This window comes from Nicotiana sylvestris, chromosome 2 (assembly GCF_000393655.2).
Source record: "Nicotiana sylvestris chromosome 2, ASM39365v2, whole genome shotgun sequence".
In the NCBI taxonomy this organism is placed as follows: Eukaryota; Viridiplantae; Streptophyta; class Magnoliopsida; order Solanales; family Solanaceae; genus Nicotiana; species Nicotiana sylvestris.
This window is the reverse complement of record NC_091058.1, coordinates 4152649-4179819: the sequence shown is the minus strand read 5'-3', so window position 1 is coordinate 4179819 and position 27171 is coordinate 4152649. Positions and strand designations below refer to the sequence as shown.

At 35.6% G+C, this 27171-nt stretch overlaps 2 protein-coding genes and 1 long non-coding RNA gene across 4 annotated transcripts; all 3 read left to right on the top strand.

Moving 5' to 3' along the window:
• The first annotated feature begins 1102 nt into the window (after positions 1–1102).
• Positions 1103–5555, top strand: LOC138886477 (uncharacterized). Of its 2 annotated transcripts, XR_011405205.1 has the most exons (4): positions 1103–1632; positions 4333–4388; positions 4637–4763; positions 4844–5555. It is a non-coding gene; the product is annotated as an uncharacterized lncRNA (long non-coding RNA). The 2 variants fall into 2 exon arrangements; XR_011405204.1 differs by having other exon boundaries at positions 4333–4763.
• Positions 5556–6806: 1251 nt separating this feature from the next.
• Positions 6807–9840, top strand: LOC104224095 (uncharacterized). The gene is made up of 3 exons (XM_070162685.1): positions 6807–7368; positions 7756–8207; positions 9790–9840. Exons 1-3 carry the CDS (start codon positions 6807–6809, stop codon positions 9838–9840), a joined length of 1065 nt encoding a protein of 354 aa, XP_070018786.1.
• Positions 9841–13968: 4128 nt separating this feature from the next.
• On the top strand, positions 13969–24937 carry LOC104224094 (uncharacterized). Its single transcript, XM_009775670.2, has 18 exons — positions 13969–14574; positions 14672–14869; positions 14971–15126; positions 15332–15625; positions 15914–16134; positions 16238–16312; positions 16466–16532; positions 16902–17227; positions 18926–19159; positions 19255–19442; positions 19530–19671; positions 19760–19868; positions 22152–22254; positions 22349–22538; positions 23664–23762; positions 23854–23912; positions 24173–24278; positions 24544–24937. The coding sequence occupies exons 1-18, from the start codon at positions 14322–14324 to the stop codon at positions 24706–24708; spliced, it is 2985 nt and encodes a 994-aa protein (XP_009773972.1). The 5' UTR covers positions 13969–14321; the 3' UTR covers positions 24709–24937.
• Positions 24938–27171: the final 2234 nt, after the last annotated feature.

The following is a 27171-nucleotide window of genomic DNA, read 5'->3' as shown; positions in this document are numbered from 1 at the left end:
ATATTTGACTTATTGCGAAGAAGTCCACAGTTATACCGATTACATGATCCGTTCATTAAAACCTCCCAAATATGAATATTGACATTATACAGTGGTTGCCGAGCTTATTACTGAATTGTCAATTGTATTATACTACAAGAAAAATATGATGAGACAGAAAATTATTTATTAATTCTGAAAGGGCATTCTTATGATATTTTCTGTTTAATATACTAGCATATTTTCTGACTTGTCCCCAATAAAAAACGATTGTGGTTAAATATTATTACTCACTCTGTTGACAACCAATTTTAGCCCTCCTTTTCCTAATCTATTTCTCTATGCTTCCTAATTCTTAATAATTTACTAAATATATTTATCTAAAATATTTGTTATATTTTTTTCTAGCCTCAAGATGTTTAAAATAAAGTACAATTATTAGCCTTAATATAATTTAACATATTAATTTATTGTTACTATATTGTTATTATTTTAGTTACTTAATCACCATCATATTATGCTAATGCATCGTAGTAATTAATACAAGTATTGTTTGCCAATTATAATTTAGTTCTCTATTTTCTATTCTATATAAATGCATACGTACTAAATATTATTTTTATAACAATGTAATATAATATATTTTATTAAAATTATTAGAAATATGGAAGCATAGTAAAATTTAAAGTGAAAAGGGATTTTTAAATCTAAATTGGATCATCTTGGTAAAGTTCAATATTATTTAAAATGGGGCCAATTCTTATAATACATATTTTAGATTTTCTTGCCCAAAAAGAGGAAAAAATCAGACCAAAATAGCCCAAATCGGAGGCCCATATCTACCAGCTCATCTACTCTATTCTACCTCCATGTAGGCGCCATATAAGATCCATGTCAGCAACACCTAGGCTCCCAACAACCAAAAACACACGCCTAACACACTCTCTCCTCATCCTTTCACACTTTGACCCCACATCTTGCCATATGAATTCATCAGATCAAGTCATTTTTTAAATTAATGGTCAAGATCAAATTTCTCCTATCTTTCAAAGAATACCAAAATAATTGCTAGCACTTATTTATTTTATTATTTATTTATTTTAATTAAGTTCCATCCCTTTTCCTCTCCCATGTCACTTTCAATCTCTGCCATCTTGACTTTTCCTCCATTTTTTGGCCAATTCTTGACTTTCAAATCCCTGCATGCTGCAACATATCCCACCATTTTCGGGTGTAACCTGAAGCATATCACTGAAGAATCCCGAAGATCGAATCCATCAAAAAAAAAAGTTTCAACGTTAAAATTCAAACGGATCCATTTGATTTCTTTTGAAATCTAAACTTTCAAGTTCCCGCTCAAAGGAACCAAGAACCTTAATTTTACACCTATAAATACAAAAATTTGTGGCTATTTTCAGCAGGTTGGATGCCCCCTCCTACACCGTTCGGTTGACTTCTCATAGTTTATCTTCATCTTTACTCTATTAAAAATCTAGCTTTAATCATCTCTACCTCTTGGTATCTGTTGCCCTATAGCCATAACAGAGCCTTCATTTTGTTTGTGTCGGAGTTCGATGATTATCTGAAGTAGCCAAATTCGAGGTCGAAAATAGTAGATTTAGTTGACACGCCCTAGTTCCTACGCCACAAAAGGTCAGTGACTGAAATTTTTCTTCTCGCTTTATCTTCGAAGTTTTAAAACGGTTGTATGTTCTTTTGAATGAGTTTTAGTTGGCGCTTGTTAAAATCATGAATTTGAGCCAACTCGCTTAGAAGCCATAGAGTTATAGATATCTAGTTAAATCAAAATAAAAGTCCGATAAAACATGAATAGGCTTATGGCAGTTAATACATTAGTAGTTGATGAAATGACCTTATATTTTAACTATGTTATAATTTTCTCTTTTCTTTTGTCAAAATTACGTTGTTACATTTTATCTAGCATGTACCAAATTTTTCTCTTCATCCACGCATTAAAAATACGATATCTACTCTCTCTTTTCATGTCTCAAAATATATCCCAAGTTTTATTATTATTTTTTTAGCGTAAATGCAACAGAAAATATATTGTTAGAGATTAACTATTTGGGTGCTTAGTTTAAATATTTTCGTGTTTAGCAATAAGTTTTAAAAGTGGTTTGCTTCATAGAGCTTGTGTCTAAAAAAAATAATAAGATTTAAGACCTTTTATATAGATATTATAAGCATAGAAGTCACTGCCTTAAGATGAACCTTTCAAATTATTTTCCTTTCCTTGCTGTTACTATCGAGTGTGCCATTAGCAGAGCATATGCTAAGAAAGCATATACTAACAAAAGATATTATTTGTCTTAGAAAAGTCTGCTCTGCTTTGTCATTCTTTTTTTTTCTTTTCAAAAAGCATACTACTAGGACTTTAATATCCAATTTTTAAGACTTAGATGGAAGTAAGACCATGTTGTTCTAAGTTTTAATAATCATGTTGGCTATATTAATCTGTTTATCTTTAGATTTCAAATGAACAAGGAAAGTTTTTTTCTGTTAACTCAATATTTTAGATTAAGAAGATATGCCTAAACTTAGAGATTAAAGAAGTTGTTGGTATAAGATTACTCAATATTGGGGTCGCGTATGGCGGCCTTCGTGATTTACATTTTACTCTATTTCGAATTTTCAATTAATTTGATTATATTCTTTTGATTAGTTTAGTTCTATACTTAACTTGGGATTGTTGATTTACTTTGACCTCTTTACTTAGTATTCTCACTTAGTTATTGTCAGATATTATCTATTTTATTTAATAGTGCTCTTAATTTTTTTTTGAAGAACCCTTTAAGCTTCAGGTTTCTATTATATAAGTTCGGAATTGAATCATTTTTTTTAAAACAGAAGATGCACTTCGATTGAAATTGACAAATTGTTTCCTATATTTTTTCTAAAAAAATACAAAAAAAATAAACGTGATTGTTTTGTTGGTAAACGTTTTTTTTAAAGGTTATGATATTTTTTCACCTTGATTCTTTTTGAAGATAAGCAAAGGGAAAAGGTCCCCCCTTTTTTTTTAATATTTTAATCATCAGCCAATGTCTTTCCTAAATGACTATACCCTTTTAAATTTATATATGATATTAACTAGTTATAAGTTTTATTTACGTAATAATATTCTTCAAAAGTTTATTAAGGACTTTCAAATTTAAACTACTATATTGTAAGCTATATTTTGTTAAAATACCTCAAATAATTTTTTTTTTCATTTTTTTATACAACTTATTAACCTGAGCTTGGTCGGTTAACCGTTATTAACGAATTTTAAAAAGATGCTTTAAAAAACCTTCCTTTTAGAATATTTAAAACCCTTACTTAGAATCTTTAGGGTAAGACCATAAGACAGAATTTGACTTAATCTTTAAAAATAGGTGTCCTAATTCACCTTAGAATAATTAGGTGGCGATTCATAATATCGCTATTTGACCCGTGTTAAAAAGGGGTATAACACACCCTCCGCTATTTTTTTATAGAGTTAACAGTTGACGTAGGCAAAGATTTCGTTAATTAGAGCACACAGGTTGATAGTTCTTCGTGAGCCCCGTATTTGTTCGCGTGGGCAAGGAGTTTTAATTAATTGTTATGATATTTTCTTTGAACTCTTAGAGTCGCTCCTTAGTCATTCTTTTAGTGTTATGAGTATTCTTTCATTATTATAGACTTATGTTGAATATCGCTCTTTCTTATCAAATTTGGAGATCAATTAGTATTTCTAGTTGTTAGTAGGTGGACTTATCAATAGTAGATATTTGGTTTGGTTAGAAGATAAAGTTATTGTTGTTTGGATTTATATTAGGATGTTTGGGTTGAGTTTGAGACAGAAATTTTTTTGGATAGTCCAAAAACAAGGGAAACTCTGTCCGTTTTTCTGTAAAATACCAATAAGGCTTACTTGGGAGCACTTGCTCCTAAGCGCCGGTCACAATCCTAAATTAGGTCGTGACAATACATTATCCTGGATCGGACTGTACGACCTCGGTATAAATCGTGTGTCTTAATGCTTGGCGCCCGAATACACTTGATAGTATTTTTATGAATTGAGAGGTTATAATTTATTTATTTGCTCGAGATTTATTTGGAATTAGTATGTGTTAGTGGAAGACTTTTGGAATTTACTATTAGTTAAAGAATCACTTAATCATTGTTGCTACTGTATTAATATTATTGTTCACATATTCTATGCCTAATTAGCATTCCTGTATTTTATTGTTAGCCCATAGTTAGTATCGATGTCGACCCCTCGTTACTACTTCTTCGAGGTTAGACTAGATACTTACTAGGTACATGTTGTTTATATACTCACGCTATACTTCTATACTAATCATGCAGGATCTAAGGCAGGTGCATATAACAGTCATTCCGGCGCGATACCCCGAGGCACAGCGGTGAGCTGCTTTTTGAGTTTGTTCTGCAGCACCCGAAGTCTCTCTTTTGCATTTTATTTTTTGTCTACTCTATTTCAGATAGTAGCTTAGTGCTTTATATATTTCACTACATTTGCTCACTCATTAGCTTTCGTTTTACTTTATTAAATTTTCTACTCCTTATTTTCTAAATAAATGAAATTCAATTAGTTTAAAATTTATTAAAAAGAATAGTTACATGGTTAATTCACTGTTGGCTTGCCTAGCAGCGATATTAGGCGCCATCACAGTCTATAGGAGAAATTGAATCGTGACATACGACTTCAACGCCCACCTTAACCAATGGGTGAGATAATAGGCGTCGGATAGTAGTGTCGTACAAAATTGGAAGAAAAGGTATATATTGAATAAACGTTTTGTATTCTTGGAATGATATTTTATAATAAAGTGTTGGATACATTGAACAATATGTGCAGAGTGTATTCCACTTTGCATGGTGAGGTGCAAGTCGCATTCAATGCAGAATGTGTATCTAAGAGCATGCACGACTTGCTGCGAAAGATGAATATGTGTTCCACTTGACCAGTACGGCAATATAAAGAAGTGTGAAAAATGTTACACAGACATGACAAGGGCATAGTTCGGGGTGGTACGCACCTGCAAGCTTCGGCGAAAACTCTCTCTCTCCATATATATATATATATGGAAAAGGTCCAAGGTGCTAGTGGGAAAGGCCCATCTTTTCCTTTTGCTGGTTGTGAGTTCGAATCCAGCACACAACACATTTTTTATTTTAAAATTTTTACTTTTAACTAATAAAATAAAGTAATAATAAAAAGCTTTATAATTAAAATAAGATTTCTAGAAAGCTAAAAGCCTTCCCCGCTTTCCCCTTTCCCAAAATTAGTCTCCAGAATCCCAATTCCCAACTCCCCAACCTCGTCTCCCGCAAAAAAGGAATCCCAATTCCTAAATCCCCAACCCCCACTTTGCTCGTCCAGTTCCAGTTCTCACACAGCTCACCTCTTCAGTTTTTCTCTTTTATTGTTTCTAAGCACGCTTGTTCACTGGTCACTCCTCTACAACCACTATTGTAAAGCTTCCTTACTTCCTCTTATTTATTTCTTAGCCCTGTGACTATTTTTCTCCATTAAATATATGTTTTTTTGCTTTTTTTTTTTGTTTTTAGTTGGGTTTTAATGTTCTTGCAAAACTTTATTGTCACTTGTGATTTATTTGTTATGTATTTCTTTGGTTTTATTGAAAATCCTATGCCACTTAAATAGTTTCATTGTAGAAATTAATTTCGTGGCTAAAAAAGAAAGAACATCCCCAATATTTTTGACCAAGAAAAATTCAAAATTAACTCAATTTTAACAATAAAAAATATTAGGGAAAGTTGAATAATTTTCATTGGCTAAGCTTATTGATGGTATGAAGTAGTAAAAATTATTCTATATTCCATAGTGAGCTACATAGAAAGCTTTCTCACTAGAATGAGCTTTTATTTTATAGAAATTGAATTCAGATCGATAAATTTGTCACGAGGTTGGACCATTCTCAACCAAGTCCTAGTTGTCAATCCTTGAGCCAAGCGAATGCCAATGTTTCTCATCTTATAAATGAACTTGATTTGGGGTCACTTAAAGGCGATCCAGGAGAAAGAATACATATCGCAGACTATCACCCTCGAATACAAGATGAAGTAAGGAAACATTACATTTAACAAAGTCCTTGTAAACCTTTCAAACATCAATTTCCCAAAACTCAAATAGGAGGAAGAATACGTCAATTTGTTCCAAGTTGGTTCAAGGGCCAATTTTCTAAATGGTTAGAGTATAGTGTGAAGAAAGATGCAGAATATTGCTTATGTTGTTATTTGTTCAAGAATGAATTTATTCATGGAAGTATGGGCGAATTTTATACAAAGGATAGTTTTAGGGCTTGGAATAAGGGTCTTAAAAGATTTCGTTTACATGTTGGTGATGTTAATAATGTCCATTATAAATGTTTCAACAAGATGCTAGACTTATCAAATCAACATCAATCAATTAAGTTTGTTTTTGATAAGCAGTCCGATAAGTTGAAAAGTGAGTATCGGATGCGTTTAGAAGCATCAATTGATATGGCAAGACTTCTATTGTTGTATGGATTGCCTTTTAGGGGTCATGAGTAAAGTGAAACTTCAACTAATCAAGACCTCTTTCTAGGATTCTTACGATGGCATGGGGACATGCATCCGGATGTGGGAAAAGTCATATTAGAAAATGCTCCACAAAATGATATACTTTGACTTGCCCTATGATCCAAAAGGATATTATTAATGTTTGTACAAAAGAAACAATAAAGGCTATAATTGGAGACTTGAATGGATATTGCTTTGGTATATTAGTTGATGAGTCCAAATATATCTCACACAAAGAATACACGACTCTTGTTATGCGTTATTGTGATAAGAATGGTGAAGTGGTAGAGCGATTTGTTGGTCTTGTCCATGTTAGTGATACATCGACATGCTCATTGAAGGAAGCAATCTGCTCTTTGCTTTCGGAGCACTCACTAAGTCCATCACAAATACGTGGACAGGGTTATGATGGAGCTAGTAACATGTGGGGGGAGATAAGTGGTCCCAAGACTTTGATTATGAAAGATTGTTCATCGGCATATTACTTTCATTGCTTTGCGCATCAATTACAATTAACATTTGTAGCGATTGCTAAAAAGCATTTGCATGTTGAAGACTTCTTTTGTCATGTTACTAACGTGTTGAATGTCATTGGAGGATCTTTTAAGCACAGAGATTTGCTTCGACATCTTCAAGCTGAAAAGTTGGAGCAATTACTTGAGTCCAGTGAAGTTCACATTGGGCGAGGACTAAATCAAGAACGAGGGCTTCAAAGACCAGGTGACACTCGTTGGGGATCACATTTCAAAACATTAGATAACTTTATTGTTATTTTCTCATCTATTGTTCGTGTGCTTGAAGTGATTAAATATGAAGGTTTTACCTCAAATGAGAAAAATCAAGCAAAATATCTTTTGAGTGAAATAACAACATTCAAATTAGTTTTTATGCTTCACTTGATGTTTAAATTTTTGGCAATGTCAAATGAGTTGAACAAGATCTTATAAAAGAGGGATGAAGATATTGTTAATACCGTGGAGTTTCTTAACATCACAAAGAAAAGATTGCAAGATATGAGAGAAAGTGGATGGAAATCTTTACTAGATGATGTTTCCTCATTTTGTGTTATGCATGACATTTTGATTCCCAAGATGGATGAATCTTATTTTCCTGGAAAGTGGAAGCGCAAGTCTTCCGGTGTTTATTATTCACACTACTTGCGTGTTGATATCTTTTATGTTGTAATTGTTGTGCAACTTTAAGAGCTTAATGACCGTTTTGATGTAGTGAGTAGCGATTTGCTTCTCGGGATGGCTAGCTTGAATTCGGTCAATTCTTTTGTTAATTTTGATAAAGGTAGAATAATGACTTTAGCAAACTGTTACCCAAATGAGTTAGATGAAGTACAAATTCGAGACTTGAGTTATCAACGTGATACTTATATAGTTCATATGCGAGCTGGTAATCCCAAGTTCTCCAACTTACAAGGAATTAGTCATTTGGCAAAAGCATTGGTTGAAGCAAATCTTGTAGAGACTTATTCTTATGTTTATTTACTTCTGAAGTTGACTCTGATTTTACCTGTTGCTACCGCAACTGTGGAGAGAGCATTCTCATCCATGAAGCAGATAAAGAATGAAGAACGGAATAGCATGGGTGACCAATATTTAAATGATTGTTTAATTTGTTACATAGAGCGTGATGTATTTACAAATGTAAGTAATGATGTCATTATGGATCTTTTTCAAAATATAAAAACTCGTCGAGGACAATTGTTAATAGATGATGTATATTTATAATATTAATATTATTGTATGAAGTTTTATGGTTGCGTCAATTAGTTATCGTTATTATACTTTTTCCATTTGATCGATTTGTCTATATAAATAAAAAAAGATGAATAACCCGAACCGACGCTCGAGTTGATCAAATCGATTAGCTTGGAACCCGAAACCTCCAAATCCTGGATCCACCTCTGGACATGACCACTCACGGCGGCTTGCTCAAATGACCTGAAAAATGAAATTGAAAGAGATGGATTTTGAGAAATAAATGCTCTACTTGACATGTAAAAGAGCGGGTTAATTTCACTGATGGTCACTCAACTATATTTCAATTTCACTAAAGTTACTCAACTATTTTTTTGTCACTTAAAAGTAACTAAACTTTTACTTTGTCACTTAAAAGTCATTTTGGCTTAAACCCCCACCATAAATATGACATGGCATAAAATGTAATGAAAAAAAAATCCAAAAATAAATGTCACATAAGCTTAAATGGACCATACCCACTTTAGATCTATTTCTCCCTTGCGATTTGACCCATAACCCAAATGGGTTTCAATATGGGGAAAAAACACACATCCCTAATAAAATTAGGTCTTGTAATTTTTTGTGGGGTTTTTATTGTACAAATACAATTTTTTTTTTGTCTAAACAATTGCAATAGGTTGTCTATAATTGCATGTTCATTGTGAAAATAGACTTTTATTAGCCTTATTATTATTCTTGTATGCTTATGATACTTTAATATGTTATGTAAGATGAATACAATACTAAAAAATTATAAATATATTATGTGAGTTGGATACAATAGTATATTAACTTCAGTAGAGTTATAAAATGACTCGAATGGAGCATACAAACAAGATAAGAATTTTTTAGTATAGAATAATTATAAATGGGCATTATGTAACAGAAAAGGTAAGAATTTTGTAATATATGATAATTATTTTAAACTAATGTGAAATTTAATATTTTTTTATTGAAAGCTTTGGGTTATGGGTCAAATCAAATTAAGGAATAAATGGATCTAAAGTGGGTATGATCTATTTAAGCTTATGTGACATTTATTTTTGGATTTTTCTCATTAAATTTTATGTCATATCATATTTATGGTAGGGGTTTGAGCCAAAATGACTTTTAAGTGACAATGTGAAAATTTAGTTACTTTTGAGTGACAAAAATAGTTGAATGACTTTAGTGAAATTAAAACATAGTTGAGTGACCATCATTGAAATTAACCCGCAAAAGAGCAGGGTCATTTAAGTTTGTTTTTAATGATATTACCGTTTTATTTTTTGTGCCATACAATGTCTTTCATTAATTAAAGGAGTACTATTGTTGTGATGAGATTGGTAAAGCTTTGTAATCTCTGTTTTCCTTTGGCCAAATACATATAAAGATCATTAAATTTGACCCAATTTTTTATTTTGTCACTTTAATTAAGCCTTGTTCCATTTTGGCCCTCCAACCCCATTTCTTTTATTCCGCTTTGACATAAAAAAATTTCTCCCAGGTTGTGGAAGTTAGCGTCTTAAAGAAAGTAAGGCACTCTTCGGTCAAGTAAACCAAGCTCACAGAAAAAAGGGCTAGCCTTCCCTACCATCGGCCTATCCGCTTCCAGAGCTTATTCTTTATCAACTAAAAATAGTACAAAGGAAAAGACCTCCTCCCCGCCGATCAAGGAGCGAGGCTGCTCATGTGTCTTTGCTCCTCATCCTTTTTTACCTTTGTCAGTGAGGGTAAGCGGGCATACTTGCTTTCCTTCGGTAGCTCTTTTGGTTTCCCAAGGATAGCGGTAGTTGGGGGCTCCTTCTCCATCTTCTGGAAAGCACTCTTTGAGCATGCTGACAGAATGATTGACCCTTGAAAGCCTGTGAATACTAGAGTCAGTGAAACGGTAGCTACTAAAACGTAAACTGTTCGTTTTTCCTTCCCCGCGAGAAAGCGCAACTCTATTAGACCTTTATCTGGAAAAAGCTGGAAGAAAGGCGATGCTCGTTAGCGCTGTTTTTTGATTTTTGAAAGAAGGGGCGGATCGGGGGCTCAGTCTTTCAAGATTCAATCTTTCCCCAAATGCAGCTCGTGCAAATACCCAGCTGCTACCCCCACCACTGCCCCTCCCCCCACCCCGCGCAAAAAAAAGTATTACTTTTTTTTTTTGTAATTTCAAATTATTATTATTTTCGTTTTTTCTGCCCACATCTCGGGAAAAAATATTTTTTTTTTATATTTTCAGTAATAACTACGGGTTCAACTGAACCCACAACTTTCGACTCAAAGTAAAAATTTGTATGTAAAAATTCATTAAAATTGTAAAGAAAAAATAGATATAAACCCATAACATTTAAAAATATAATGGGTTCTTTTGTTCCACTTTGACATAAAACTTTTATTCCAGATAAAAATACAGCGCGGACAAATACCCAGTTGCTACCCCCAGCCCACCCCATTGCCCTCCCCACCCCCCGTAATTTTTTTTTTTTTTTTTTTTTTGTAATTTCAATTTTTTTTTCTACCCCCTCCCGTGGAAAAAATATTTTATATATATATTTTCAGTAATAACTAAGGGTTCAACTGAACCCATAACTTTCGATACAACAACAACAACAACAACAACCACCTAGTATAATCCCACTTAGTGGGGTCTGGGGAGGGTAGTGTGTACGCAGACCTTACCCCTACCCTAGGGTAGAGAACCCATAACTTTCGATGCGGAGTAAAAATTTGTATGTAAAAATTCATTAAAATTGTAAAAAAATAAATAGATATAAACCCATAACTTTAAAATATAATGAGTTCAATGTTAAACATTAAAATTGAATCCATATGATTTAAATTCTGGATCCGCCTCTACGTTGGAAGTATGAAATTTGGCTTAAAAATGGCTCTCACGCGCCTACAAGGGTGAGACAAATCACACATGGATTCTAGTCAGATTTTGTGTCAAAGTGGAACAAAAGAAATAAGGTTGGAGGGCTAAAATAAAACAAGGCTGAGTTAAAATGTCAAAATAAAAAATTGGGCCAAGTTTAATGGACTGTCTATGTATTTGACCTTTTCCTTTTGTTTTTTCCTTCCCTTGGGTGACTAAGAAGAGCTGATGGTATTTATCAAGATTTCTTTTCCAAACAAGGGCAACTACGTACGGTGCATGTACATGTTAAATAGGATGGTGCAACAATCTAAGCGTAATATAGAGACTGAATGCAACTTCCAAAACCATTATTCAGAATATATATAGCTTAACTTATTATAGCATGTTATTTATCGGGTTATCTACTATAATACTTATCATAGATAGATTGGCAGGGGCGGATCCAATATTTTTGACACGAAACATAAATTTATGTGCAAAATATTCACTAAATTAAAATTGCAAAAAATAGTAGATATGAACCTATAAAATTAAAAATTTAATGGTTCCAATCTTAAAAAACTTAATTGTTGAATTTATACAGTTTAAATCCTGGATTCACCTTTGTATATATTTATCTATAATTACCTTGTACGTGACTTCATCGTGTAAATAGTTCTCACATTGTCCGTACGAAAAAAATTTAAACTCATCTCAAAAAACATATTTAGAAGATATATAGGGAGAGCAAGTTGTAATGTTAATGGTTAATCAGATCAAGTCATACAGTCATTTGGTTATACCTCATTGTGTCTTCTTGACTTAAAATAAGAACAGGCAAGAAGATAAACTTAATAGTGTGACAATTAACGTTCCAAATGGACATATTGCAATTCGGATTATCCAAAAGAGTCGGTAGCAAATATACCAAATTACTAATTGGTCTTTGGAAGGAATTGATCCAAACAGTAACTGGTAATTAAGTAGCTCATTTCTGATTAGTTAACGGATGTTTGGAATCGGACTACGAAATAAGGGCAAAAATACTCTTTGGTTAGGTCACTAAGGCCAGCAAACATCCTTAATTAATCGAACGGAGTCTTCAGCTTCTGCCATTTGGCGATTTTTCACCAGTAATTAAGCGTTTTATGTAATGGAACTATCGAAAAGGACAAGAAGAGTTTGCTATGAATTATCATTTTCTAATGCCAGTGACTCATTTAATCAAACAATAGCAAATTGCATGCATTTCCTATAAATAGCCTGCTTGAGAACCTAGGACATTCAGATACTAAAGAACAACCTTAATTTCCCCGCCAAGTAGGCAAAGATGTCTCTGGAAAAGTTTGTTTTTGTAGCAGCAATTATGGTTGTTTTCATGGCTTTAGCTGTGAGAGCACAAGTAGGAGCACCTATTCCTACACCTGGGGGTCCTAATTCAGACAACTCTAATGCATCACCAAATGGACTTATTTCGTTTCAGCAAATGTTGCTTGGTTTTCTGAGCATTGGCACGTCCTTTTCTCTTTTTGTCCTTAAAGACAGAGTTTGACTTCGATTTTTCGATATTGGTCCAATGTTGCAAGCTTCTCAAGTTAATGTTGCGGTGAAACCTGTGGTCGTTTTCTCGTTATCCGTTAAAGGTGTGTCTGTATTCCGTGAATTCAAGTTCACACAGTTTCCAATTTCCGTTATTATAGTGGAAGCCGTTGTCAATTTGCTTTCAGTATTATGCATACAAATATTCATTATGGACTTTGTTTAAATAGTGTAGAATCAACTAACGAGCCTTGCGATGTCAGTCTCCTGACGCAATGACGACAACAACTTCAACCAAGTGACATAAATTTTCTAAAAAACATGCTAAGTAAATTTGGGAGGGTCAAAACGGATTGTGTTGATATACGCGTCATGACCCAACCCGTCCAAAGTTTGTTTGGGTCAAGATGGATCAAATAACGGATCATAACCCAACCCACTCAACTATTATTCAAATAAAAAATCACTGACCCAACCCGTTAAAGTTTGGACGGGTAACACAATTATGGGTAAAATTTGACACCTCTACTAGTTATATACGATAAGCCTCCATTGTTTGAAGGATAATAATATACAATAAATATCAATCTAGAATAAGAAGTAAAGCCTTAGAACCCTATGTCTCAAATCTAAACTCATGGTGCAAGATTGTGATAATAAGTTGATACCAAACAACAACAACAACCCAATGCAAATAAATAGAAGTATGTGCCGTTACGGTTTGCTTCTCTCTCTTTTCGCGGAGAAGAAAAATAGTCATTCAACACCATATGGCATTTTACGTCTAACAAGGCGATATAATTACGCGATTTTGGTCTCTCGCCTTTGTTAATGTTTGAGTTATTTAATTACGTTCAAGAAAATCACGTAAGAACCTATGATAAAGAAATACAAAGATCCTTCTATATTAAAATCAAATCGAGGAAATGTGCCTTCATAGCCATTTACAATGTTGAAATTAGAAATATTCTTGAATTATGTGTGGAGAAGAACACAAATACAATAGTTCCACCTACTCAAAACTAGGAGGGATGCCACTTTAAATTAATGTTAGTTTTTAGTTAGATAATTGTTAGTTTGATCATAAGTTTTGGCATGATTTAAACTATTACTCCTATTATTTAAATTAAATATATATATATTCTTTGAACAGTTTGTTGAAATTTTGTAGAGTAAAACAGAAACACAACAGATCCAACTTCCACCTGCTCGATACAAAGAGGGATCCCAGTTTAAATCAAAGTTAGTTTGTATTTAGGTTATTGTTAGTTTAATCATAAGTTTGGTATGATTTAAATCATTATTAATCTGATTTACAATATTCACTGAACCATTTGAGTTGAAAACTATTTGGTTCCTTAAAAGTTGAATCTTTATGAAATTTTGAATAAACTATACCAAATATAGCCGCAAGATGAGCCTACAACTGTTCTCAGAATTGGTCAAATCACTACAGTACTACACTAATAACTAGAGTTTTTTGTTACACTGAGTTGTTAATAACTAATCTAAAATATTCTTTTCGAAGATTAATCCCAAACATACAACACAAAAAGAACCGCGGTAGATCGAGACACTTGAAAAGGTTTCAAATTTGTAGTTATATAGACAATAGACGTTGAAGATTTGGTGATAGATTTGATGCGAAGGTCATGAGGACCGATGGGATCTTAGGAGTCGAAGACAGAGATAGTAAAAGATCCGCCATTAACAGTAACACAGCTCGAAACAAGCAGAAATGGCTGAGCAGAAAAGAGAAATGGCTGGTAGTTCTTGGTGTGATACTTCATGCAGTGTACATGCTCAGTATCTTCGACATTTACTTCAAAACCCCAATTGTCCATGGCATGGACCCTGTCCCACCTCGTTTCGTTGCTCCCGCTAAGCGCCTTGTTCTTCTGGTTGGTGCGTTGCACACAACTTGCTCGATAAAATGTCGCAACGCTAATTTCAGCTCATATTCGTATGTTTTTGCATTGAATTGTGTTTTGATAAATTGCAGCGGATGGTTTAAGGGCTGATAAGTTTTTCGAGCCGGATTCGGATTCAGATGGAGGTTATAGAGCACCATTTTTGAGGAACATTATTAGGAAACAAGGTCGATGGGGAGTATCACATGCTCGTCCTCCAACAGAATCTAGGCCTGGACATGTTGCTATTATTGCTGGATTTTATGAAGATCCTAGTGCTGTCACTAAAGGTATAACTTTTGCTATAGATATTTCTTGAAGTGCTTTGGAATTTGTCATTACTAGTTTAGGCAGCTGACTCTCAAACTCAAAAAGCTCAACAATTTTGCAGGTTGGAAGGCAAATCCTGTTGAATTTGATTCAGTATTTAATCAAAGCCGGCATATATTTTCCTATGGTAGCCCAGATATTGTTCCCATATTCTGTGGGGCCTTGCCACATAGCACTTGGAATACGTATCCACATGAATTTGAGGATTTCGCTACTGGTGCGTTACCTTCTTCAAAGTATCTGTTTTGATTAAATGTATCATACATGAAAGTCACATGGTTACATGATAATGACATGAAATTTGTTGTTCATACGGTCAATACATAGTAGTAGTGCAGCCACCAATGCTTTTCGGTTCTTGCAAGTCATTACCTAATCCCAGTTTATCAATGCTTTATCAATTTGACAGTGGTTATATGCAGATGCTTCGTTTTTGGATGAGTGGTCATTCGATCAATTCCAGAACCTCTTGAATAGGTCCAATCAAGACCCAAAATTGAAGCAGCTTCTAGAACAGGATAAGCTTGTTGTTTTCCTACACCTGCTTGGCTGTGATTCCAATGGTCATGCACATAAGCCCTTTTCGTCCATCTATCTAAATAATGTTAAGGTGGTCGACAAGATAGCGGAAAAAGTTTACAATCTTATGCAGAGCTACTTTAAGGATAATCAGACTGCATATATATTTACAGCAGATCATGGAATGAGCGACAAAGGTAGAATTTGCGTCAATTGCTTTTATATTGTTTAATGAGTATAATAGATCTTTGCCCATGTAAACATGCACAGAAAACAGCTTTTACATGATCATTTATTATATAGACTAGAAGTGCGCACAAGTTGAACTATTTCCATGATGGAAAATTACTTTTCACTTTCCTAGTAAGTGTTGTTTGTCTTTAGTTACCGCGGATTTTTTACAAGGGTTTATTCTCAGGTTTATTCTCTGATTAAGCATCTACAGTGTATTGTAGTGTAATGACTCATAGAAAATTCTGGTACAGGGAGTCATGGAGATGGACACCCGACAAACACCGATACACCTCTTGTGGCATGGGGAGCAGGTGTCGGGCATCCCTTGCCAATTTCCCACAGTGACCATCATGAAAATACTGCTGCTCGTTTTATTGATGACCATCTGCATGATACAGCAACTCCCTCAGAATGGGGCCTCAGTGGCATGACGAGGTTGGATGTTAATCAAGCTGACATTGCACCACTGATGGTCGATTACCTTATCCTCTTCTAAAAGTCTTAAGTTTGAAGTGCATTACTATCATATCAATGTCTTCTAAAGTTTGACACTGATATGATCCCTAAAATTGCAGTCCACTCTTCTTGGTCTGCCATGTCCTGTCAATTCAGTTGGCAATTTGCCACTTCGTTACATGAATCTGAATAAGGTCAGTTGCATTACTGTAATGTCCCTGTCTATTTTGCATGGTATGACTGTGGTGGGTTGGGAGAGATATAGTGGTTTGCTGGTTTTTTGGATCTATTGCGTTCATCTTTGTATTAAGACTGAATGCAGGTCTTACAATCACTTTTATGTCCAGGCAGAAGAAGTTGAAGCTGTGCTAGCCAATACGAAGCAAATCCTTAATCAGTTCCTTCGAAAGTCACGTATCCTTTCTTAGTAACTCAGATTGTATTTTTACTTATTTATCTCGATTGTTGTTTTACTTATTTATCTCTCTTTTTGGCATCTCTCATCATACATGTGTATATTCCTAATTGTATTTTTGGTTACAATTAACGTCAGTCAAAATAGAAGTAACTGGTAGAAAATTTTGATAGAATTAAAACATATATTAGAACTAAAACAATTTAACAATTTTTGGACCAGTACAGAGTAAACGTGATAAACCTAAGTCTTACGTTGTCATGCATTACTGCTTCATAAATGTAACCAGGGGCTTGTCCTTTTTTCACCTTTTAAAAACATTAAAGAGAACTAGCTTAATTTTTTGAGCGTCCTTGACAAATATATAGAGTTAAAGCAGTCGACCTCATTATTCTTCAAGCCTTTCAAGCCATTGGCTAGCTATTCATCATTATTGCGTCAAATCGAGCATCTGATTTCTCTCAAAGAGTACGAGACTGCAATAAAGCTGTCTGAACATCTTAGGAGCTTGGCACTTCAAGGACTTCACTATTTCCAGACATATGATTGGTTGATGCTGATGACTGTAATTACACTTGGCTATGTTGGTTGGATGATCTATGTGGTACTCCATGTCTTGCAATCTTATACATCCCTACCTGCAAATATTTTTAGCAAGGAGCAATTACCTAATCCGAGAAGAAGTACAGTTAAGGTACCTGTTTTGCTCTATACACACGTGCCCTAGTGTATTCTCCGTATGCTTTGGTTTAAAAGAAATTATCTATCTGGTTGGTGTTATAAGCATGATAGATCGGTAGGAAAAGGGCGGAGGAAATTGGACATATAAATGCATTTATGCATGAAAAGTATATGTGTTGTGCAAACGTCAGCTAATTTTCTTCAATCCATTTCAGAGGTGAGACCATAGTCACTTTATCTATGCATTGTAATTGGGACGGGAAGGCTCTCCACCAAACTTTAGAAAATTAGACTTATTAATGAAAGATAATTGAAATCTAAGCTGCCCTTCCGAGGTAGGAGTAAGGCTGCGTACATCCTACTAGGGGTGTCCATTCGAATCGGTTTATCGATAAATCGAATCGATTATTTGTTATTGGTTTATCGATTTCGATTTCAATTTCGAAATTTTCCTTATCGAGTTATCGATTTCAATTTCGAGTTTGTCCTCTTTGGTTATCGGTTTATCGATAAACCGATAAGATATACTAAAAAGACAAAAAAAAATTAATTAATTTTTTTTACCTTTATTCTATAATACCCTTCCCTTTCCCCTAAGTCCCTAACCCTATTATTTCCTGTACCACATTTAAGGAATGATCATATTTAAAGCACAAGGGAATGAAGTTCAAATTAATGAAAAACAGAATTAGCCGTGATGATGTATTTTTTTTTATACCGTTGGTGTGTTGGTGACATACATTTGATCCCTTACTTTAGTTTCGCTGCATGTGCTTGTTGACATAATTTTTATGTTATAAACGGTGTTCATCTTATTTTAGCTTCTTTTTGTCCATATTAGTTAGGCGTGTTTATAGCGATATACTTTCCGTGGAATCCGGCAAATTTTCTTATTGGTATAATCGATAACCGAATCGATAAGCCCCAAAAATCGATAAATCGAAATCGAAAAAATCGTAACCTTATTGAAACGATAACGATAAGCATATGTACAAATCGATAATCGATAAGTAATTATCAATAAGGGTCAAAATCGAATCGATAAATCGAATGCACACCCCTACATCCTACCCTCCCCAAACTCCACTTGTGAGAATACACTGGGTTGTTGTTGTTGTTGTTGTTATAATTGAAATCTAAGGGCAAAGTAGGAGTAGTTATAACCAAGTGGCTTCTGGACATGAATCCTCTTGCCTTTCTTTTTCTTTCAACACCCCAAAAGTTTCTCCTTTTTGCCAGGTATTTCCTCTTTCTAAAATGTTCCATAACAGTTGCACTCAGATTTATTGTCAAAAAGTTGCACTCAGATTTGGGACCATGTTTGCTTATATTATGTCTCTATTCTGCCTGACCTCCAAAGCTATTGAATTGAGCCCTCATCTGGGACTTCTCTTAAGGGAAAACCTTTAAAAATTGAATCATCAACGTCCTCTATTGGCGTATTCATTCTTTTTCATTATTACTATATTATTTTGGCATTACAAATTGATGTTTTAAAACATGTGCCTTCGTACCAAAAAGAAGATGGATATTCTGGAGATTCAGTCGTATGGTAATACTAGAAAAAATTGTTATCCGACAAACTGATTTCCCAGTTTTTCCACTTTCACTTCTATGGACTTTACAAACTGTATTTATTATGTATTTGATTTATGAAGCACTGTCCCCTCATTTTGAATTGTTCCTTGTTTATATGCTTTTCCTTTGGCAGGTACATCTTTTTGGCGGTCTGTCAATGGGAGTAGTGTGCACTGTTCTGTTGGTTGAACAATCTCCTCCCCTTTATCACGCATATGTCGTGATGACAATGTTTCTGTGGACGCAAATATTTAGTGAATATCGATTTCTTAAGGCATTGTGCAGATACTTGTGCGGGAAACTTAATGATTACTATCTTAAACTCATTGCAACTTGTATTTTCTCCGTGATCATTCTTGAGCTTCTGGTGAGGCTCTCCACAGCTAATGCATGTTCCTTTAGGCAACAGTGAATTTTTTTCTGAGCACTTCGATATTTCATTATGTGTGATTTACCTTACAGGTGAAAAGCTTCACAGACAGAAAGCTGTATACTTGGTGTTTCTTAACTACAGGGGTTGTGGTTGCTTTTTATCTGTTTCGATCATTACCTTGGAGATCTGGAGTACCAATCTTTGTATGGGTAGCATGTTGGTTTTTGTCCGCCTTTACTCTCCTGCCCCCTCAAATTCCAGAAAATACCCTGCTTGTGTAAGTAACTTCATGTTGATATGTTAAACTTGCAAATCCACTTGCAGTAGTTTGATTGAATTCGTTGTACTGAACTTCTGTATGTAGAGTTGCTGGTGGTCTGATGATTATCGCAATTGGCATAATCCTTCGATATTTGGAACTGCATGCTAAAGATAACATATATTGGCGTAGTCTCGCTGCACAAGACTCGAAGAAACTCAAGTTCCCCTTGCTCTTTTACTTGCAGGTAAGCCATGACATTCATTAGCAATGTTGTCTAAAGTTATCTTAAACTTTCCAGATAGATTTTTGAATTTTTTTTCCACTTGGATTAGATCCTGTGGGTTGGCTTAGCATCTGTGCTGGTTTGGCTTTCAACATCTCATAGAACAGAGAAGCGGGAACTGCTAGTCCTACACCAACTGATGAATTGGTCAATTGCTGGTAGTCTTTTTTGCTTTTATCTGTCTGCCTATGTAGCTCGGCCTTACCTAGAAATATCCTGGGATGTTCTTTGAAAGCAATTAATGCAGCCTGTTGCACCCATTTTTCCCTTTAATTGTTTGCTTTCTTTTTCCTCCTGCAATGGGATGTTAAGCAATGAATCCTAAGTTTTGCGATTTTAATGTTTCTATAAATTTTTTAAATAATAGGCATGCAATCCACACTTACTTTGTAAGAATTCTGCTGCTAACACTATGTCTTCAGGTTCAAACAGCTGCTTCCTATGTTACTGCACTCTTTATCAGCATGGTGCCCCATGTCAAATGCGTAGGACATGAATTTAAGGGTTATACCTTAACAAAAGTCCATGCAAGAGAATGCCATATGAGTAGAGGTGGAGTACGATGATCCCGTTGTACAAGAACAAAGGTTATATCCAGAATTGTAACAAATATAGAGGTATTAAGTTACTAAGTCATACCATGAAAGTTTGGGAGAGGGTGGTGGAACGGAAGGTAAGGAGGGCGGTGTCTATATCAGAAAACCAGTTCGGGTTCATGCCGGATCGTTCTACTCCGGAAGTTATCCACCTTATCAGGAGGTTGGTGGAACAGCGCAGAGATAAGAAGAGGGATTTGCACATGGTGTTTATTGATCTAGAGAAGGCGTATGACAAGGTCCCTAGAGACGTTTTTTGGAGATATCTGGAGGTGAAAGGTGTGCCAGTAGCTTATATTCGGGCGATAAAGGATATGTATGATGGAGCTAAGACTAGGGTTAGGACTGTGGGAGGTGACTCAGAGTCTTTTCCGGTGGTTATGGGATTACCCCAAGGATCTGCGCTTAGCCCGTTCTTATTTGCCCTGGCGATGGACGTACTGACACACCATATTCAAGGGGAGGTGCCATGGTGTATGTTGTTCGCATATGATATAGTTTTGATTAATGAGACACGAAGCGGCGTTAACGGGAGACCGGAGGTATGGAGGCAGGCCTTGGATTCTAAAGGTTTCAAGTTGAGTAGGACCAAGATGGAATATTTGGAGTGCTAGTTCATCGATGTGTCGGGGGAAGCGGACGTGGAGATGAGGCTTGACTCACAAGTCATCCCTAAGAGAGAAAGTTTCAAGTACCTAGGGTCAATTATATAGGGAGATGGGGAGATCGACGGGATGTCACGCATTGTATCGGGGTCGGGTGGACGAAATGGAGGTTAGCGTCTGGAGTCTCGTGTGATAAAAAGGTGCCACTGAAACTTAAAGGTAAGTTTTATAGAGCGGTGGTTAGACCGATCATGCTGTATGGGGCTGAGTGTTGGCCAGTCAAGGATTCTCATATCCAAAAGGTGAAAGTAGCATAAATGAGGATGTTGAGATGGATGTGCGGGCACGCTAGGCTGGATAAGATTAGGAAGGAAGATATTCGGGAGAGGGTGGGCGTCGCTCTCATGGACGACAAGATGCGGGAAGCGAGGCTTAAATGGTTCGGACACGTACGGAGGAGGAGCCTAGATGCCCCGGTTAGGAGGTGTGAGCGGTTGGCTCTTGAAGGTACGAGAAGAGGTAGAGGACGGTCTAAGAAGTATTGGGGCGAGGTGATCAGGCAGGACATGACGCAGCTTCAGATTTCCGAGGACATGACACTTGATAGGGAGGTCGAGCATTAGGGTTGTAGGTTAGGGGGTAGTCGAGTGTTTTTCCTCGTGTACCGGCTAGTTTGATAGTGTTTTGTCTAGTACTGCTAGCGGTTTTTGTTTCATCAGACTATTTTTATTTTTATTTTTTATTATTATCATTATTATTGCCCATTCCCCTTTTTTCCTGTTTCTTACGGTGCTGATATTATTTGCCTGGTTTCTGTTGTTATGGATTTTTTGTCTCTGAGCTGAGGGGCTCCAGGAAGCAGCCTCTCTACCCCTCCGGGGTAGGAGTAAGGTCTGCGTACACTCTACCCTGCCCAGACCCCACCAGTGAGATTTTACTGGGTTGTTGTTGTTGTTGTTGTTGAAGCATTTGGTAAACCTCTTAGTTTATGTCAAGGTATCACCTAATTGCAATAGCGCAATGCCCTTTGTTACGCTTGCTTTCATTTTCTTGCTCTTTTGTTTCATAACTTACATTTTAATGTAGAATTTTCTTGAGTGATGCTTCCCTGACTTGTTTTTCAGTATAAATGTTCCTTTCCCCTTTCACTGATCTTCAGCTTAAGTGAAGTTTCATATATTTTATTTTCTTTGTGAAAATTCCGATAACCCTGCGTTTATCATTTGGCTTTTTTCTTTAGGCTTTTCGATGATACTCCCACTCTTTTCAGCTACCGGTCTCTTGCCCAGACTTACATCCATTTTCCTTGGCTTTGCACCTCCCTTCCTGCTTCTATCGATCGGGTATTTCATCATTTTTGGCATGGGCTAGGAGTACACTAGATTTTTATACCATATATGAGTCAGAGTTTGAATAAAGCTTCTGAATAACCTGCAGATATGAAGCTCTCTTCTATGGCGCTCTCAGTCTTGCACTTATAGCGTGGATACTGGTGGAAAATGCTTATCTCCATATAAGCAAGTTCAGATTATCATCAGCTCAAGTCAAATCCATGGAGGGTAACTTTAACCTTGCACATGATAATAGGTGCCTGGAGTTATCTGATATGAGGATCCCATTAGCCTTTGTAAGTTTTACGTTCTGCTTTTCTTAATGATGTTATAGACTACTTACAAACAACAAAAAGATAGTGACATCATTTATAATTTAACATCTTGAGGTAAGGCACAGGGTTTTCATCCAACTTTATTGTCTTTGCACATTTCCTATTAGTTATATCGAATCTTCCTTGGATACTGTACATCTTCCTTTCTTCCTTGTTGGCACCATTTCCTTATGTTTTCAGTGCGATGTATTGATAATTAATCACCATCACATACTAAGTAGCACAGATAATTGTGCAGCCTGGAACAACTGGAAAGGCTTCGCAATTCATTGTTTTTTAGTTTCAACTTCACAATTTCAAATTTTGCATTGTGTTTGCTCGCCTAAAAGCATGTCTACCTTCTCTGGAAGTTGAACTCTTGAAATTCCTTGCATCCAATGTAATGTAACTCAAAAAGTTAAAATGACACATTCAAATCACTTGGTTCACTTTGCTATGCATAGAGAAGGAAAGCTTTGTATAGAAGATTGGGTGTCTTTCATACTGACTCATATCTTTATCTTTCTGTAGATTCTATACTTTTTTGGTACACCTCTTGTATACAGGAGTTTTCCCATCATATATAAAATTATACTTTACTTGATCAAGAAGAAATGAAATTTTAAAATACGGTGCATAGGGACAGCACTTCTTTATTTTGGGTTTTGGGGGGGGGGGGAGGATGGAAACCTTTTTCCTCTCCTGAACATGTTGGGGCGAAGCACTGAAACAAAATGACATAAAATACCAACTTAAAATAATTAGTCAATGAGGTTATTTGCGAACATTGATAGCATATCAATTAATCTTCCCACATGTTACCATTCTCAACAAAAAAAAAATCATTAATCTTCTTCTATACATATCCAAAAAGGAATAGTCCTCCCTCTGCATTATACTGCCTTTTATGTAAATTACTTTTGCCACTGGTCTTAGGATTTGTGAAATTTTAGTTCTAAAGTGGTTCTGACCAGGCCCAATTTGAAGGGACCAAAATGGAAAATAATAACATTTTGCTTAGAAAGTCAAATCCTGGGGAGGAAGTTGGGCCAAAGTGAATTGGTCATTCTCAATTGTGCGCTTCTGATGCAATTTCTGCTTTTTTAGATGGTCTTTTTCAACATTGCATTCTTTGGAACTGGTAATTTTGCAAGTATTGCAAGCTTTGAGATCTCCTCCGTGTATCGGTTCATCACTATTTTCAGTGTAAGTGAAATGGAACATCTTGTTTACAAAACCTTTTCCTTTATATTCCTTTCATTTGTATATGGTGTTATATGAGAATTTTCTTTTGCAGCCTTTTCTGATGGCAGCGTTGCTTATTTTCAAGTTATTAATACCATTCATACTTGTCATGTAAGTAAAACTTACATATTTTCCTCATTAATGATTCTCAATGAAAAACCACTGTACTTATCATCACCCTCGTGAAGAATCATTAGCAAACTGGGAAAATATTTTCATGGCTGATTTCATATTGGCTTCAAAACTCAGTATTGGAGACCAAGAGAATTAGTATTAATATGAAAGTAGAAGCATTTTGGAGTTTCTTGCTCTGTGCTGAGACCAGTGGTGCACTATGGATAACTTTTATTTGTTGGTGGGGCTAACTGCAGATGTGTGTTTAGCGCAATCACTAAATTGGTGCAAATTCCATTGTTGGGATGCTATTTTCTGGTGATCTTGTGCTCAGATGTTATGACAATCCATTTCTTCTTCCTGGTACGTAGTCGTCTTATTCTTCATGGTGTGCAACTCTCTTATGTTTTTTCACCTATAGTCCATCCGATGTGTTTTGCTGGGAAAACTCAGGAGTCCAAGTACCAATCTATTCTTTTCTGTATTAATACCTGTCAAGCCTTTTGAGTTTACCTCTTTTAGGCTTTCTGACTGCATTTTCTCCAGAAATATGATTCTGGGGATTCTTCATGGTTAGGATCGATCTCTTTTGACTCCTATTACTTGTTTTCTTTCTGATTGGTAACAGGTCCGAAATAAAGGAAGCTGGATGGAAATTGGCAACAGCATTAGCCATTTCGGGATTATGAGTGCTCAAGTTGTGTTTGTCCTTATGCTATTTGCTGGTACAAATATATTCACGAAAGACATCCTTGTTAGATCAGCTCAGCAGTTTTCTCGTAAAAAAATGTGATTCATTTGATGCTTCATTCTTTTCGATGTCCCACATTTCTGGGTGGCAGTTTTGCTAGAGTAGCAATTAGTTCACACGAATCTTTATATTTGACTAGCTACATGAAGCAAATCGTTCTTTTCGATGTCCCATATTTCTGGGCAGCAGGCCTATGGTTCTTTCGAAAACAGAGTGGCTTAGTTGTTTCGAATGAATGATGATGAGATGATTAATTCCACTTGCACTTGAAGTAGTGGTAGCTGAATAGCTGCCTGCTTTGTTGAATTAAAATAGGCTCTTTGTTTTTTGGTTTCCCGCCCGGTGTCCGGTACCCACATTGTGATCCGGCTAAATCCGGATTTGTGCCGGAAAGTCCCACATTGGGGGTAAAGCGCCCCCAATAAAGGCGACTCCATATCCAGGGATCAAACCCGAAACCTCTGGTTAAGGATGGAGTACTTATCACTCCACCATAACTCTTGTGGGTTAAATAGGCTCTTTGTTACTTTTGGTTTGGAGGACGAAATCATTCTGGAACAGCAGAAGAAAAAGAAATGTCAGAGAAATAAAGAAGTTCGCATTTATTCTAGTGTTACAAGCGTACAAAGAAGTATACCCCATAATCCGTTTGTTGAACACACAGAACTAGCTCATGGTCAATTCAAGTTTTATTGGGCGTTCAATAACATCTACTTCAGAGAAAAATGGCGTTATGGTTGGCAGTGGAAATGCTTAATTCAAATTTAATTAGTGATAATGGCATATATTTATGGATCAAGCACTTTTTCAGAAGGGGTTTTTATCTTCCTATACACTATATCAAACTTTATTACCCTCGCTATTCAAGTTTCAGACAAGAGGGGTTGCTCTGATGGTAAGCAACCTCCACTTCCAACCAAGAGGTTGTGAGTTCGAGTCTCCCCAAGAGCAAGGTCGGAAGTTCTTGGAGGGAAGGATGTCGGGGGTCTATTTGGAAACAACCTCTCTACCCCAGGGTAGGGTAAGGTCTGCGTACACACCACCCTCCCCAGACCCCACTAAGTGGGATTATACTGGGTTGTTATTGTTGTTGTTGTGTTGTTGCTATTCAAGTTTCAACTTAATTACATGGGCATGTACAATTTACCAATTATATACATTTTAGGAATTAAATGAGATATCAACTAACTCCTTTAATCACACTATTCGGTATCTAACGTATATATCCCACTCCCCTAAGTTTCTCTGCCCACACCCCCACGATTGTGATCCTCTCTCCCTCCATAACGCTTTCTTTCATTTTTGTTCAAAAATCTTTTACATTTTCTCTCTCAAATTTCCCGATTTCTCTCTCAAAATCCCTACGAAATCCTTAGTACCTAAAATTTTCCTTCCCTTACGATGATGAAGAAAAGAACTCCGAGGAAAAGCCCTAAAAAAGCTACTAATGGTGATATTCCTACATTTGATTTGGGTGCTTTCTCACAGGGTTCACCCCAAAAAAATGATGAAATCACGACATGTAACACCAAAGAGAAAGTCCAAGCTAGCTTTCCCCTCGTGAAGCTAGGGTTGAGGCGCGAACAAAACTCAAGCATGACAGAAATGCTACTGAAGCTTCGTCATCTACTAAATTAGTAAAACGAAAGGGCAAAGAAATTGCTGGTGATGACGATTTCGTGGAAGAAGAAGTGATTCTGAAACCTTCCAAAAAAATCAAAGTTTCTCTAGCAAACCTTCAAAAAGGAAGAAGGTTAAAAAATCTCCTAAAAACATACCCCAACAGTCTTTAGACAAGGAAAAATTGTAGTAATTACAATTTTTATTTTTTATTTTTAGTTCAAAAGCTATTTTCATGCTCATCCGAATACATAATTTTTTGTTGTTCCTTAATTGTAGAAATTTTGCCTACATTGTGTATATATTGTGTATATATCTTGTTGTTTATCAATTTTTCTACATATTTTTGGAAATTGTATATTTGTTGTATATTATTTGAAATAATTTTGTCAGGGTATGTATTACATGATTTAATTGATTTTATTGGTTAATTTTTGCTCTCTTTGTAGATGTTAATTTTATTTTCTATAAACAAATTATATATATTATGTCTAGTAGTTAGTTTTCCCCCCAATTTTTAAAATGTAGATTACTTTCTAGTTTTCTTGCTCTAAACATAAAATTGTTAGTTCTTTTGTTGCTTCATTGTAGTTTAATTGTTGTATTTGTTTATTAATTTGTAATTTATTTGTCTGCAACTGGTAAAGTTGTTGCCACGTGACCAGGAGGTCACGAGTTCAAGCCGTGAAAACAGCTTATTGCAGAAATATAGAGTAAGGCTGCGTACAATAGGCCCTTATGGTCCGACCCTTCCCCGGACTCTGCACATAGCGGGAGCTTAGTGCATCGGGCTTCCCTTTATTTTTTTGTAATGTATTACTGTGTTTCCGTCTGCAGATAAAGCGTAGCAGTATTTTTATTATTTTGTTTTTGTGTCTTTAAACA